The 14,714-nt window shown below is 42.4% G+C and overlaps 1 protein-coding gene across 5 annotated transcripts in view; it reads left to right on the forward strand.

Annotated features, from left to right (window-relative positions):
* Positions 1-14,714, forward strand: part of FBH1 (F-box DNA helicase 1) — a 38,850-nt gene that overhangs the window by 14,832 nt on the left and 9,304 nt on the right. For all 5 annotated transcript variants that reach the window (XM_019738229.3, XM_019738226.3, XM_074325023.2 and 2 more), the window contains 12 exons: positions 989-1,179; positions 3,403-3,495; positions 3,858-3,949; positions 5,690-5,858; positions 6,591-6,813; positions 7,419-7,506; positions 7,586-7,672; positions 8,380-8,516; positions 11,697-11,796; positions 11,884-12,005; positions 13,781-13,856; positions 14,463-14,660. In XM_019738229.3, coding sequence (XP_019593788.2) covers positions 989-1,179; positions 3,403-3,495; positions 3,858-3,949; positions 5,690-5,858; positions 6,591-6,813; positions 7,419-7,506; positions 7,586-7,672; positions 8,380-8,516; positions 11,697-11,796; positions 11,884-12,005; positions 13,781-13,856; positions 14,463-14,660 — 1,576 coding nt within the window. The remainder of the gene's footprint in view (positions 1-988; positions 1,180-3,402; positions 3,496-3,857; positions 3,950-5,689; positions 5,859-6,590; positions 6,814-7,418; positions 7,507-7,585; positions 7,673-8,379; positions 8,517-11,696; positions 11,797-11,883; positions 12,006-13,780; positions 13,857-14,462; positions 14,661-14,714) is intronic.

Here is a 14,714-nt window from a genome sequence, read left to right on the forward strand (position 1 = left end):
AGGCAGCCGATTCCATTGTCAACAATGTGGGTTATGTGAGGACCAGAGAAATTATGGGTCTTGCTACAGTGCACAATGAGTTAATGAGAAAGCAATAAGTAGTCCTCAGTTTCTCGACTTGTGGCTCCTTGTTTAGATCAGAGATTTTCAGATTTTCTTTTGGAAGCTACATGCAACCTCAGCCTGAAGAAGTGCAACCAGTAGTGGGTTGGAAATCCAGCCATGTCCATTTCTCTGTGTCTTCAGTGAAATGATTTTTGATGGTGGTGGAGTGAGTTTTCTTTCACAGGATGGTTGTACTGAGAGATGCATGGAAACTTCCTTTGTTGGAATGCATTTTTTAACAGGGAGACTTGTAGTAAAGTTAAGAATAATACAGATACATGTCCATTATTGTTTATTTCCACGTTAGTGAACATTTTCTGTGACGTGACTAAGTGGAGCATATTGTATTCATAATAATAAATTTATTATAAAAATAATTTATTTCATGTGTATTTAACTTAATATTGAATAATTATTAAGTAATAATACCAAAGTAAATAATAAATTAACATCTTAATGCCAGAGAATGGTCAGTATTGATTCCCCCTCCACCAAAGACTACTGTCTTCCTTTGTACCCTGTGTCTTGTGTGCCTCCCACATAGGCGCCCATTTAGTAACTACCCTGTTTGACGCTGTTGAGTATGTGTAGACCTGAGAGCTCACACTGACCTGGAGAGGAGGGGTGGGGATGTGACAGTCTTGTCTATGCAAGGTTCTATGTTAAATACTTTATAAACGTTATTTAATTGAAGAAAATTAAGAATCAAACCCACAAGTGATTAAAAGAAAGGAGTCCAGGGCAAAAGAAAAGGTTTCCCAATCTGGAGATGGCACCTGAACCCCAACCTTGAATTTCTTCACTGGTTGTCTGATACGGTTTTTATTCATCGTGCCCTGTGTTTCTCGGTCTTTCCTCCCTTCCCTGGTCCATCTCCCTCCAGGGTGTCAACGTGTGGGCTTTGGTAGCAGCCATTGTCCTGCTCTCCAGCAGCGTGAATGATATCCAGCAGCTCCTCTTCTGCCTCAGGAGACCTGGCTCCACCGTGACTATGCCGGACATCACGGAGACCTTATACTGCATCGCTGTGCTTCTCTACGCCATGAGGGAGAAGGGGATTAACATCAGCAATCGGTAAGGCGGGGAGAGGAAGAGCGAAGATGCTGATGGAGCGAAAGGTCCTGGACTTGCCACAAGTCCCAGCTCTGCCACTTCCCACTTTAACACGAGGCGAGCAGTAAAACTCATTGTCTGTGCAATGACGGCATTGTGAGATTTCAGTGTAGTGACATAGTAAGAGTGCTCTGCAAAAATAAAGTGCCCTGCAACTGTAAAATTAATCACCGAGGCACTTAGTTTCACAGCTGTTGAATCCCAAAGGGAAGATTCTTCATTCATATGTGGCTACATTTTCCTAGGACAACAGCATTTGGTTCCTCCATTTCTCACTTTTTTGGGCTAGGATGTAAAAATTGTGGTCAAGTCTTGTCTGTTTATCATCTTAGCGTGAAAAGGCTGTAGCATGCGGGTTGCTAATTCAGAGTGACCTTCATGGTACAGGCCAACTTTGAGAGGGATGTGTATATTAAGCGACATTTTGAGCACGTCCTACCTTTCCAGGCACTAGCAATGCCACCGGGAAAGAGCTGGACAATATTCTTGCTCCCCTTGTCTGTGTGTTCTAGTGAGGAGACACATGTCATAAGTAAATGTGTTAAACAACATTTTAGCAAGTGATTAGTGCTGCAAAGAAAAAGAACAGGGTGACGGGCAAAGGATGTGTTGAGGAGCGTTAGTTTAGATGGGGTGAGAAAAAGGGAGTCCTGAGGAAGTACCATTGGGATTGAAACCGGGACGCCGGGCATAACAGGCTGTTTTAAATTTGGGGGCAGAGCATTTTAGCAGAAGGAACAGATCACTTAAGGGCCCAATGAATTTAGGGAATGAATTTAGTATATACAAGGAACAGAAGAAGTCTAGTGGCAAGCATGTAGTGAGTAAGAGGGAGACTGGCATGCGATTATGAGAGGTCGACAGTGACCAGATGAAGGAAGCTGTTGTAGGCCATGTAAATGGTTAGAATGGAATCCATGGCAGCTACCAGAAGGCCCTGAGCCCTGATCTAGAGACAGGCAGTATGGTAATGCGGCAGGTCTTACAGAAGCAGACGTTCCAGAGAGGATTTTCTTTTCTGCAATAAGTGAGCCCCAGGAGGAACATGGGTGGCGGCACCAATGAACTGGGGCCCAGTCATCTGTAGTGAAGTTCAAGGATGGAACGTTTATTCTCCAGAAATGTCCAGTATTTTCTGTGTTTCTGAGATATGTTGCAATTCGTTAAATACAGTTTATGTTGTATTCTACTCCACGGCATAGAGGCGTGGGGCAAGGACCTGTATGACATAACTCAGGCAAGACATACACAAACGATGGGCCATGTTCTAAGTGCAGATAGGAACCTACATATTATCTGCATGTTTGCAAGGACACAGATGAGGAGTGGGAGGGATGATATGATGAGTTTTGTTGTGTTTATGTATTTTTTCCTGCTTTACCTCTGAGATAATCTGAATATGACCAGAGACTGAAATGTTACATTATTAAAGGTATTTGTTACCTCAGAAAGATTGGTGCTTCGAGCTCACCTCTTTTCACTCTAGGGATGGGGAGTAATGCACCAGTGGTGGGTGACTGGTGATGGAGGGAGATGAGTTTGGATTCAGTGAACATGGAGAGGCCTGGAGTGGCTAGTGGTGGGATGTGTTTGGCTTTATCCAGGGTCTCTGTTGAGTGCACTGTCGTCTTTAGCACCTCTTGGTGACTTGGAGGCTATTTTGTTTTCTAATCCTTGGTAATTATATCTTGTTACCTATGCAGCACCCTTCCTTTGGGACCATAAAAGGTGGAATATTCTTCATGCTTTTAAGCCAGTATTACCTTACAATAAGCAGGGAGCAGAGCAACTGCTTCGGGGGGCTCAGAAAAGTAAGATGATGTTACATTGATGTTGAACAAGAATCTCACCACTAGAAGCAGAATTTATGCTTGTATTTAACTGATTCTTACTGCTTTTGTGATAATCTGTCTCTTAAGGTCTCAGCTAGTGCCTTGTTCCCCAAAGAGCACGTCCTGGTCTCTCTCCTTTTGCTCTTGCACACTGGAGCCAGGCGTCTTTCCCAGAACCGTGCTCTCCCAGAGGGCTTTGGTCAGCTCTAGGTATATTTAAATTCTTTCCTTTTTTTCATACAATACTGTTTTCTTTGTAGAAATGGTAAGGAATCTAAATACATCTAAGGAAAAGTAAGATACAGGTTGTAATTTACTTTGAAACTCTCTAAATCTGCTTTTTCCTTGTTAGGATTCACTACAACATTTTCTATTGCCTGTATCTTCAGGAGAATTCATATATTCAGGCCACAGAAGTTAAAGAGGAGCCATCGATTTGGCCAGGGTATGTACGTGTGTGTGTAGCGGGGGTGTGTGTGTGTGTGTGTGTGTGTGTGTGTGTTTTCCATTTTTGACTCTTTCTCATGCTTAAGGAGGAGAGGTGTTTTAACAACTTTATTGAAGTATAATTTCATTACATAAAATTCACCCATTTTAATTGCACGATTCAATGAGTTTTAGTAAATTTACTGAGAGTGTGCAACCAGTGTCATAATCTAGTTTTAGAACATTTTTATCACCCTAAAGGGAGGCCCTTTTTTTGGTTAAATTTTGTTTATCTGACTTGTCTGTTTGGTTTTTGATGGTCATTACCTGGTCTTTCAATTCCTTTGTATTTTTCTAATTTCTCTTCTGTAATGATTATAGCAAGAAAACGATTCAGCTTACGCATGAACAACAGCTGATTCTGAGCCATAAGATGGAACCTCTCCAGGTGGTAAAAATTATGGCATTTGCAGGTAAGGGGGCTCGCCAGTACCGGAATAGAGAGTCAGGTTCATACCTCTTATCACTACATCCCCCTTCCCTGCTCCCTGCCAGAGTATCTTTAACTTGATCTGTTAGCGAACTACTGCAATGAAATAATCCAAAAAGCAGCTGCCAAGTAATGCCTGCTTTTTCTTAGCACTCCAGGGAGCATCCATGCTGGAGTTCCTGGTGAGACAAATAGTTCATAGGAATTAGTTTGTGGAGTAGGTCCCACTAGGATCAATCCCGCCCATCATTTATCATCGTATACGCTCAGTCACTGCTTATAGACTGGCAGGCCGGGGTAATCTCCTGTGTGGAGACTTTCGGTAGTTCCTGATTTCTGTCGGGTGAAGTTCTAGAAGGCCCTTCCACCATTTGGTTCTAACTACATCCCTGAATGCATTGTCTGCTGTTCTCCTGCCTTGGTCAACTGATTGTCCTTACAGTCTCCTAAAGGACGTGGTTATTCTTTTGTCTGAACCTTTGCTTATGTGGTTTTCTTGGCCTGGAATTCCTTCCCACTTCTTTTCTGCCTAAATGTCCTGCCAAAAACAACAACCGTTTCTTAAATGCCTGCCCTGCGCCCGGTGCTGGGCTAATCCTGACAACGTTCCACAAGGTTGCTTAGTTACCTCTGTTTGGTAGGGAAAGACTTGGAGCTCAGAGAAATTAAAATGACGTGCCCCGGGTTAAATAAGCAAATAAGTGAGGGAGGTAGAATTCAAAGCTGGATCTGTTTCTCTCCAAAAACACACCCCCTCTTTCTCTTTTTCCTCCCACTCCCTCTCTTTCTTTGTCCTGCCATGTGGACTCCCATCATTTCTTTCTTCTTGATGGAGGCTTCTTCAGTGATTTGAGTCCTATATGATCTCCGAATTCATACCTATAACTAATCATCCACATTAACCATTTGGTACCTGATTGTACAGTAAGAATAGCCAACATATGCATTTTATCACTATTTCCACACTGGGTCATTAATTTTCAAAACAGCCCAGGTGGGGAAAGAGGTACTATTTTTTTCTTCTTTGGCAGGTGTGATTTTTTTTGTTTCCAAATCCATATTCTTTTTCACTCTACTGGGTTACCATCATACTCTCATTTTGTTCTAATTGTTTCAACTGTGTTGGTATTTTATTTCCAGCTAGATTGTAATGCAGGAGCCTTGCTTTCTCTTTTAATATACTTCCAGTGCTTAGCTGCACATGTAGTAAGTGCTCAATACATATTTGTTAAATGAGTGACAGTTGCATAATTGAATGGTTGACTGAATGTTGGCGAGGCAGGGCCGACAAGAGCGTTCAGAATGAATCTCGTTTGTATGCTCTTGCCGTGGAAGCATTAGTGACTCCCAGGCCAGCAGTAGCTACCTCGTAGTGAGTTCTTCCGGGTACCTTGATGATTATCTTTATCCAGCCAGACTCTGCAAGGTCAGTGTTACCACTCGTGGCTGAGGAGAAAAACTGAAGTTCATTGAGGTCAAGTGGCTTGCCCTTCGCTCCTCAGCTAGAAGCTGACAGAACCACAATCCCAACACAGGTTTATCTGGCTTAGAATCTGCTCCTCTTTTCACTACACCATTATTAGTTTTTATCTTACTGAAAAAGTGGACACTGTCTGGTCTCAAGCAAGAGGCAAGATAGGCGAGGATAAGACCTGATTAGGGCATCCTTTGGAACAGGTTTTCCTGGTTAGAGGGTCACCTCCTTTCCTCTTGGCTTCCCCAGGCACCGGGAAGACCTCTACCCTGGTCAAGTACGCTGAGAAGTGGTCTGGGAGCAGGTTTCTGTATGTGACATTCAACAAGAGCATCGCAAAGCAGGCTGAGCTAGTCTTCCCCAGCAATGTCATCTGCAAAACCTTTCATTCCATGGCCTATGGACACGTCGGGCGGAAGTGAGCATTGCGTTGCCACTGTCATTGTTATGTCTAATTACTGTTATTTATGTTGCAGTCACCATGACCACATATGACCTTACACCACAGTGACACTAAGAAAATGTAATGCTTTTACCTCCACTGATAGGCAGGAACTATAGTGATAGATTTAGTGATTTGCACTTTTACCCCATAAAAATATATTGCTTGCAAGTTAGTAATATCTTACTGAGGGGGGCATTCTCCTTTCTCTGGAATTGAGGCACAGAAAGTCAAAATGACTTGTTTAAAGTTCAGGATATCAGCAATCTGATTAATTAGTGTTAGGCTTTCCTTGGAAGGAGGCGAGAGGGAGTGCCTAAGCTGAGGTGATCTTGGCCCAGGTCTCCTGGGGCCTCTGAACCAGCATTCCCTTGGACACGAAGGCTTCAAGGCACTTCGAGTATCCACTCCCCCACCCCCAGGGCCTCTTGAAGTCTGGTCCACACTTTGGAATAGCAGTATCTGCCATGAGCCACTTCGTCTTCTAGGTTACTATATGTGAATTCCTGAAAGCCTAAGGAAGCCATTTCAAATCATAACATGGACCTAGCTCAACTTCTCTGGCTTTCTTTGTTTTCCCCTTACGTATATGTGACACCGAGAGTGACCTTGTGGTGTCATCAGAGAGAAGAGGGTTGGGAGTGGGGGGCCACTTTATTGGCATTGCCAGTAAAGCCCAATACTTTTCATTTGGGCTGTGCATTGCAGGTACCAATCAAAGAAGAAATTGAATCTCTTCAAGTTAACACCTTTTATGGTCAATTCTGTCCTCGCTGAAGGGAAAGGTGGCTTCATAAGGGCCAAACTAGTGTGTAAGACTTTGGAAAACTTCTTTGCCTCGGCTGACGAAGAGCTGACTATTGATCACGTGCCTATTTGGTGTAAGGACAACCAAGGACAGAGAGTGATGGTTGAGCAGAGTGAGAAACTGGTGAGTATCTAAATATCTTTAAGTGTTGGGGCTGGGGAGGAAAGAGAAGCGTCGACATGGTACAGTATTATATTCGCCTTTCATTTCTTCGGAACTGCTGGCAGAAAATGCAGGTGGATGGGGAGACTGTGGGCCCGTCTTGAAAGCTGTGAATTGTGAAGCGTTTTCTGTGAAGAACACTCGTAGACACTTCACTTAATCCTCACACTTTAACATATGAGGCACCTGCCCAGGGTTTACAGGAGCTTGTCACTGGGGCTGCTGGACGAATCTAAAGATTGCGAATCCCTTTTCTAGTTTTTATCAAGTTTTTTCAATCGTTTGCCATTCTTTTTATGAATTAACTGTCAGTCGTAAATCTAGAGAAATATTCCAGCCTTTCGGGTCCATCAGATGTTGTGCTCTCTGAGCAGTGCTCTGTCACTGGGCTTAGGCCATTACTAAAAGGCTGTCGTGGAGCCGGAGGGAGCTTGAGGAAGTGACTACACTCACCGAGCTGGGATGGTGTCTCTACTCTGACCTCTAGGTGGAAACGAAAAGGTGATTTCAGGATGCTGGTTCTTCCAGGGTCTTAAACTATGAGTTACCAATTACTTGTTTTCTAGAACAGTGTCCTTGAAGCAAGCCGACTTTGGGACAACATGCGGAAGCTTCGGGAATGCAAAGAAGAGGCTTACCAAATGACTCATGATGGTATGCAAGTTCACCAATGTTGGTCTGTTAAACGTAACTTTAGTCACGAGTTCTCAGTCTAGCTTCTCCCTTCTTTCAGGCTATTTGAAACTCTGGCAGCTGAGCAAGCCTTTGCTTGCCTCTTTTGACGCCATCTTTGTGGATGAGGCCCAGGACTGCACCCCAGGTGATAAACTATTCAGGACATCAGTAGTCTGAAACACATAGAAACAATGTCAGGATTACGGAAGATGATGCACGTGTGAAATTAGTCAGTTATTCTTGTTTATCATAAAGAAGAAGAGCAAATGATATTCAGTCATTCAGAAATCCATTATTAGGTGACTTTGGATTTCAATAGTTGTCATCCCCCAAGCCCCCAACAAAGCAGATTAATTTTTCTCTAAATGTTTTGCTTGGGTTTTTCTTAAAATGTTGACTAAGCGTAGGTCATCAGATGATTGGGACCTAGACTTAGCTGAGTGGGAAAAGGTAGTCAGTTTGGAATGAACAGTTTATGTCGTATATTTTTCACACGACTAACAGAAAATAGATGGTGTGCCTTTGTAGGTCATTTTGGGGCCCTAACTTACAATATCAACGAGCAAAGACAATTGGCCTCTTTTTGTATTTGCCTGTGTGGTTTCTTATACACAATAATTTGCCCAGGACTAAAAATAATGTACATTCCCAGGACTAGAAACTGTCTCTTGTTCATTATCAAACCGTTTCTTTGCATTGAGTGTGCCTACCTGGCAGGAAAAGACAACTGCTGTCTAGTGCCCTGACTTAATTTCATGAAAGTGTTTTCATCCCTGTCTTTGAAATTCGGTTTCTTTTCATAACGTGGGTTGGCGTTCTTTTAGAGCTCTGACCTTCCCTCTTTGGTTGCAGCTATCATGAATATAGTTCTGTCTCAGCCATGTGGGAAGATCTTTGTGGGGGACCCCCACCAGCAAATCTACACCTTCCGTGGTGCGGTCAACGCTCTGTTCACAGTCCCTCACACGCACGTGTTCTATCTCACACAGGTAAGACATCCCCTTGCTTCCAGGATTCTAGAAGCATCTAAGCAAGCATGGGTTCCCCACCTTCGTTTCTCAGTGATTACTATGTGCCAGGCCCTGGGCAAGGTTTCTTGTCTGGCTGACGGTAGCAGCCAACCCTTGCTTCTAAGCAGTGATTCTCAGAGGATCTACAAAGTCACAATGTTTTCCATAGTCGTTTCCCTTTTTCACTGGGTTGACTTTTGCACTGATGATGCAGAGCATTGATGGGTGAAACTGCCAGTGCCTTCCCATGAGCCAGGGCAGGGATTGTATTCTTTACTGCAACGCACTCCTAGAGTTCAAAAACAAAAAACAAAAATAGGTCACTTAAGAATGTAGGTGACACGGCAAAAACGATTAATTAGATTAACGGCTGTCCCTTGAGTACGCCTCTGGGTGATGAGATGGGAAGTACGAATAAAATCCGTCTGCTTACCGAAGTCTCTTGGATGTCAGATGAAAAGCATTTTTGTGATTGTGCTGTGAGCTACACTGGTAGCTTTTTTCTTCTAGTATTGTTTGTCATCGAAAGAACTGCTAACAGACCAACTCAAGTTATTCAGACTTGAGTTTTTGGCATTTTCCCAAAAATGAATGAAATGAGTTGTGACAACAACTGACCAGTGTTTGTTGCCAAAGATAAAATTCTTGCTTTCATGTGTAATCAAAATTTGAAAAACTTGTGCCCACCACTATGAGCATGAGAACTCATGGTGTCCTTGATTGCCCGAAAAGGCTGTGAAATGGCCCTCCCCTTTTCAGTTTGCATGTGTGAAAGGCTGAGCTTTCTACACCTATTTCATCCAAAACAGCTCATCACCATGGACTGCATGCAGGCCGAACTGAGAATCCAGCTGTCCTCTATTAAGCAGGGCATCAAAGAGATGTGCGAAAAACGGAAAACAGGGCTACTCTTGTTGCTAAGCTTTTTTTTGTTTTGGATAATATAGTTTTAAAAAAATTTTTTTACGTTATGCAATGGGCTTATTATTGTTACTTATTGTTACTTTTTAAATGTAAATTTTAAATGTAATTTAAATGTAAATTAAAGTTTCTAGTATGGTAAATAGAGATAGCTACAGCTCACATAAATCAAAGCTCCATTGGGGCCTCAGCAATTTTTAGTAGTGTGATGAGTCCTGAGATTTAGAGGTGCGAGAACCATTGCTTTTAAGAGATTCACTTCTGGTTAGAGGATCTGAGATGTGGCCACTGTGTTGAAGAGTAATCTGAACTGTTTTGTTCTGTTACAGAAAGTCCTGTAGCCTACTCCGTGACTTTATTCCCTTGAATTCCTCTTGTATGTTATAGTGATTCAGGGTTGCATCAACTCAGAGTAATTTTTTTAACAGATGTTTTTTTAGTTTCAGATTTACAGGAAAATTGAGAAAATAGTAGTAAAAAAATTGAGAAAATAGTTCCCACATGCTGTGCATTCTGTTTCCCCTATTATTTAGTATGCTGCATTTGCCACAATTAATGAACTACTACTGACACATTATTATAAAGTCCATAGTGTGTTCAGATATCCTTAGTTTTTACCTAATGTCCTTTTCTGTTCCAGGATCTTATTAGGGTTACCATATTACATGTCGTTGTCATGTCTTCTTAGGCTCCTGTTGGCTGTGACAGTTTCTCTGACTTTCCTTGTTTTTGATGATCTTGACAGCTTTGAAGAGTACTGGTTGGGTGTTTTGTAGAATGCCCCTGTGCTGGAATTTGTCTGATGTTTTTCTCACAATCAAACGGATGTTACAGGTTTGGAGGAGGAAGATCTCTGAAGGAAAATTGTCACAATATCTGGTGCACATGCTATTATTTTCATCACATAATCTCAAGGGCACATGATTTATGACTGTTGACGTGACCTTGATCAGCTGGCTAATGTAGCGTTTGCCATGTTTCTCTACTGTGAAGCTACTTTCCCTGCCCCCTGCGCTTCCCGTACTAGACGTTTGGAAGAAAGGGGCTCTACTCAGCCCTCACCCAAGGAGTGTTGGAGTATCTACGTCAATTCCTTGGAATTATTCTGCAAAGGAGATTTGTGTCTTCTCTCCCATTTATTTATTCAATGATTTCTTTATTTGTATATCAGTATGGGCTCACAGATACTTATTTTATAATTTGGGTTGTGGTTCATTCAGAATAGTTCTGTAGCGACAAAGTACTATTTGTCAAAAACCTCGTTTTCTTTAGGCTGTATTATTGATGTTCACCAAAGCATATCATACTCTATTACCTAAGTTAGAAATGCATGGAAAAGGCAACAAATAGCATGAGTTTAGGGAAGAATGGTGTCATTCCCGCTGCAGTGGTCAAGTAAGTCGGGTGATAAGCCAAGTTTTGAAGGGTAGGAAATTGTTTTGCTATGAACCAAGGCAGGGAAAGCGCAGGAAACACTCAGGAACTGATGATTATACTTGTGGTTGGTTATGTAGGGCAGAGATTTTAAATGAACGTTGAGGGAGTCACAAAGGCAAGGAAAGAAACCGTCCCTCCCTTCCCTTAATCTTTTGTACAATTCGTATGCATTAGATTTGATTTGGAAAAAAGAGTGGATTTGCTTAAAAGAAAAGTTTGCTATTAATTTTGAGAATAAAGAGAAGTAGGATGTCCAGTCTGTGAGGAATCCTGAAAGTGTATGCATCACCTTTTTCTTTGTGTATTGCTCTACCTTTTTGTAGAAAGGGCCTGGTTTGAGCAAAGTGTGGGCAAGATTGACCTGACAGAGGTGAGGTGGGGTGTTTGGCAGTGGGAAGAGACTGGAGGGAAAGAAACCAAGTAGGTGAGGTATGAAGTTTGGGTTTCTGAGCTGACCTGGCAGCAGTGGTAACAAAAATGGTATAGAAAACGTGGTGGGTGAGTTGTTGAGATTTGGATTTAGGGGCCAGGGGTAAAGAAAAATAGGTAACTTTAAGGTTTCAGGATAGAAAAATACTATTCTGAAAAGTTAGAAATGAAGTCAGTGATTCTTTGATTGTCAAGCTCCTGTTCAGTACGAGTGGGTTTACAGTAGGGAATTTCCAAATACCCTTTCCAGGTAGGGCGAATCAGGAGTGATTGGTTGGGGTTGACAAGGCCAGGACCTGGCAGTGATACAAATGTGCCAACATACTTCAGGGAAAGGTTGTTAACTCCTTTTGTTTTGTTGTTTTCCAACAGAGTTTTAGATTTGGTGTGGAAATAGCTTATGTGGGAGCTACTATCTTGGATGTCTGCAAGAGAGTAAGGAAAAAGACTTTGGTTGGAGGAAACCATCAGAGTAAGGCTTTCAGTTACTCTCATTTACAAAACATTAGTTTTCCTTTTTATTTGGATTTGCCCTAGCGTTTGTACTCTGTCCCCAAAGGTGGCATCAGAGGTGATACAAAGGGGCAGGTGGCCCTGTTGTCGCGGACCAATGCCAGTGTGTTTGACGAGGCTGTACGGGTGACCGATGGAGAAGTACCTGCAAGGATACATTTGATTGGGGTAAGAGAACAGTGCTGTTGCCTGCTTCATGCGCAGAAACGTTGCAGACAAACACGGCCGATACAAACGTTGAATTTCATTAGGATTATTATGCAGGCAAGCATTTGGGTTTTTGGCAATTTTCACCATCTGTGCCGCCACTGAAGTCATTCTCCCTGGCCGTGCTGGTGATGCTCGCCAAACATTCCTATAAAGTCACACCCAGTATGGACGAGGATCTTTTCTTCTACTCTCTAAAAAAATAAGTGCCCTTCTCTCCTTTCACTATGCAAACGAGGCTACTGGCTCTCGGCGAGTGTTCTGATGTGTGATGTTCATTAGTTTAAGAAACAGTGAGGTGACAACACAGCTGGGACATGCGGCGGGCTGCGGCGGATAGAGTGTGAACACCTGGGTTCTAGCTCTGGTTCTGTCACTAACTTTGTGTGGCTTGCGGCAAGTCACAACGTGTGTGTGCCTCTTTCTCTCCATCTCTAAGATAATGCCTTTCCTTTACCTGTTTCACGGGGAAGTTAGGGTTAAGTGATGTGTACGGCATTTTTAAGTCTTTGAAGCAAAGTTATATGACTAAAAGACATGCACTTACTCATTTATGAAAAGACATTTTGAAGGGCCTGCTATGTGTAGGCACTTGGTAAATATATTGAGTGAGTCATAATCAAAAGATGTTCTCACTTTTCTCTCTTATGTTTGTAAAGATTATATAACCAAGTTATAGGGAAAAAATTCAGCCTCAATCTCAGTATTTCATACAATTCTCTTTTTTGCTAATCATTTCCGTCTTTGTTTTTATAGACATATATTTTTACATAATTGTAATTATAGTATACATTAAAAAGCATGCTGTTTCTGCTCAACGCATAAGCATGTTTTCTTTCATGTTGCTACTTTAATGACTTTACAGTATTTTATCCAGGGGATATAACATAATTTAGCCATTTTCCTTATTGTAAGAAAACAGTACTTTTGGAGTACCATCCATGCTGGGCATGAAAGAAAGTAAGTGGCTTTCTTTCCCCTCTCTCCACTCATCACCTATAGCATGTGTGCTTACACGGGATCACATATGGTGTCCAATTATAAGATATACTGTCTTATTTTGGTCTCTTTTATGTCAGTGTGTTGTATGCCCCTTCCCAACATGATGATAAACCCTTGGCGTGTGCGGCCTATGTCATGTTTCTTCTGTACTGGGACCTGGTGCCATGCAAATGCTGGGGACCCCCTGCCCTACATGCTTCTGGGTAGAACTGGGCTGACCTATGAGATAGTCAGGCCCTCTCCTCCAGGTGGTAACCTTTTAAAACATACAATAAATTCGACCTCTAGACACTTTCTGGTCCTTTCCTCAAAAGATACAATGGTAAGTATTCATACTCCACACGCAGTGTTCAGGTATCATTATATTTTTTATTGCAACTTATTTATGTTCCTGGAAGGTAGATGATTTAAATTGCCCTTTTGTGACAAGAAAGCACAGCAGAGCTAGTTCTTTCCACCTTTAAAACATTGGAAGAGTTTGAGGTAGCAGCTAAAACTTAGCATTTGATAATCCTGAGTTTTCAAGCTGCATTATAGCCTGGTGCTTTTGTGCTTGATGAAGTTTTCTGCTTACAGTATTTATGCTTTGGATGCCATTTGAGGTCCATTTCCAAGAAACCATCTCATTTCAGAATCCCATCTGTACCTTTGGTTTACTTTGTTTTGTGAAAACAACACAAAAACAAAATAAAACACAACAAAAAAACAAAAATCCCACCAAAAAACTTTTTCAGGGGATTAAGTCATTTGGATTGGACAGAATCATTGATATTTGGATCCTTCTTCAGCCGGAGGAAGAACGGAAGAGACGTAAGTACCCTCCTGGCCACGGTGCAGTGGATAGAAGCACTCTAGTGACGCGGGATGGGAGAAGGAGGGGCTTGTTTTGAGTGAGAGTTCTTTTCTTCTGGAGAAGGGTGGAGCGAATGGCGCTCTTTTCCCATCAAGACTGTGATACCCAAGGCCTCCTGTTTTCGGAGATACTGATAGCTTTTCCAGATCCTTCTTTCAGGAGTGTAAATTTCTATCGGCCCCTTAGGCTGTCTTCCGTCACCGTCTTTCTGTCTGCCTGGGCAGCTTTACACATTGAAACTTCTGCCTGGGCCCAAGATGATCATTTCTAACATCTCTATAGTGCTTTTCTTTTCATTACTGCACTGTTTCAAATCCTTGTGAAGTAGGTAAGGATCTCAAGGTAGGGCTCTTGCTCCTCAGTTTGGAGACGGAGAGGCTAAAGCACAGGTCATTTCACTGACTTGCCCAGGAGCACACAGCAGGTTAGTGATGCAGTCGGGACTAGAACCTGGGTCTGCCCCCTGAAGACCGTTTGTTATGCCGTTGTTAGGACGTGGGGCTGCTGCCACTGTGTGTCAGCGTGGCCTGTATCGCATTAACCTGCATCTGTGTTCTCCTTAGGAAACCTCATTATTAAAGACAGGTTTATTAGAAGATGGGTGCACAAAGAAGGCTTTAGTGGCTTCAAGAGGTATGTGACCGCGGCTGAGGACAAGGAGCTTGAAGCAAAGATTGCAGTTGTTGAAAAGTATAACATCAGGATCCCAGACCTGGTGGAAAGGATAGCAAAATGCCACATAGAAGACTTGGACTTTGCAGGTAAGGAAAACACTTGGTTTTTCACTTCCCACCGGGAGGAACAAATGGTTTCCT

This window comes from Rhinolophus sinicus, chromosome 1 (genome assembly GCF_057876585.1).
Source record: "Rhinolophus sinicus isolate RSI-liver-muscle chromosome 1, RSI-T2T, whole genome shotgun sequence".
In the NCBI taxonomy this organism is placed as follows: domain Eukaryota; kingdom Metazoa; phylum Chordata; class Mammalia; order Chiroptera; family Rhinolophidae; genus Rhinolophus; species Rhinolophus sinicus.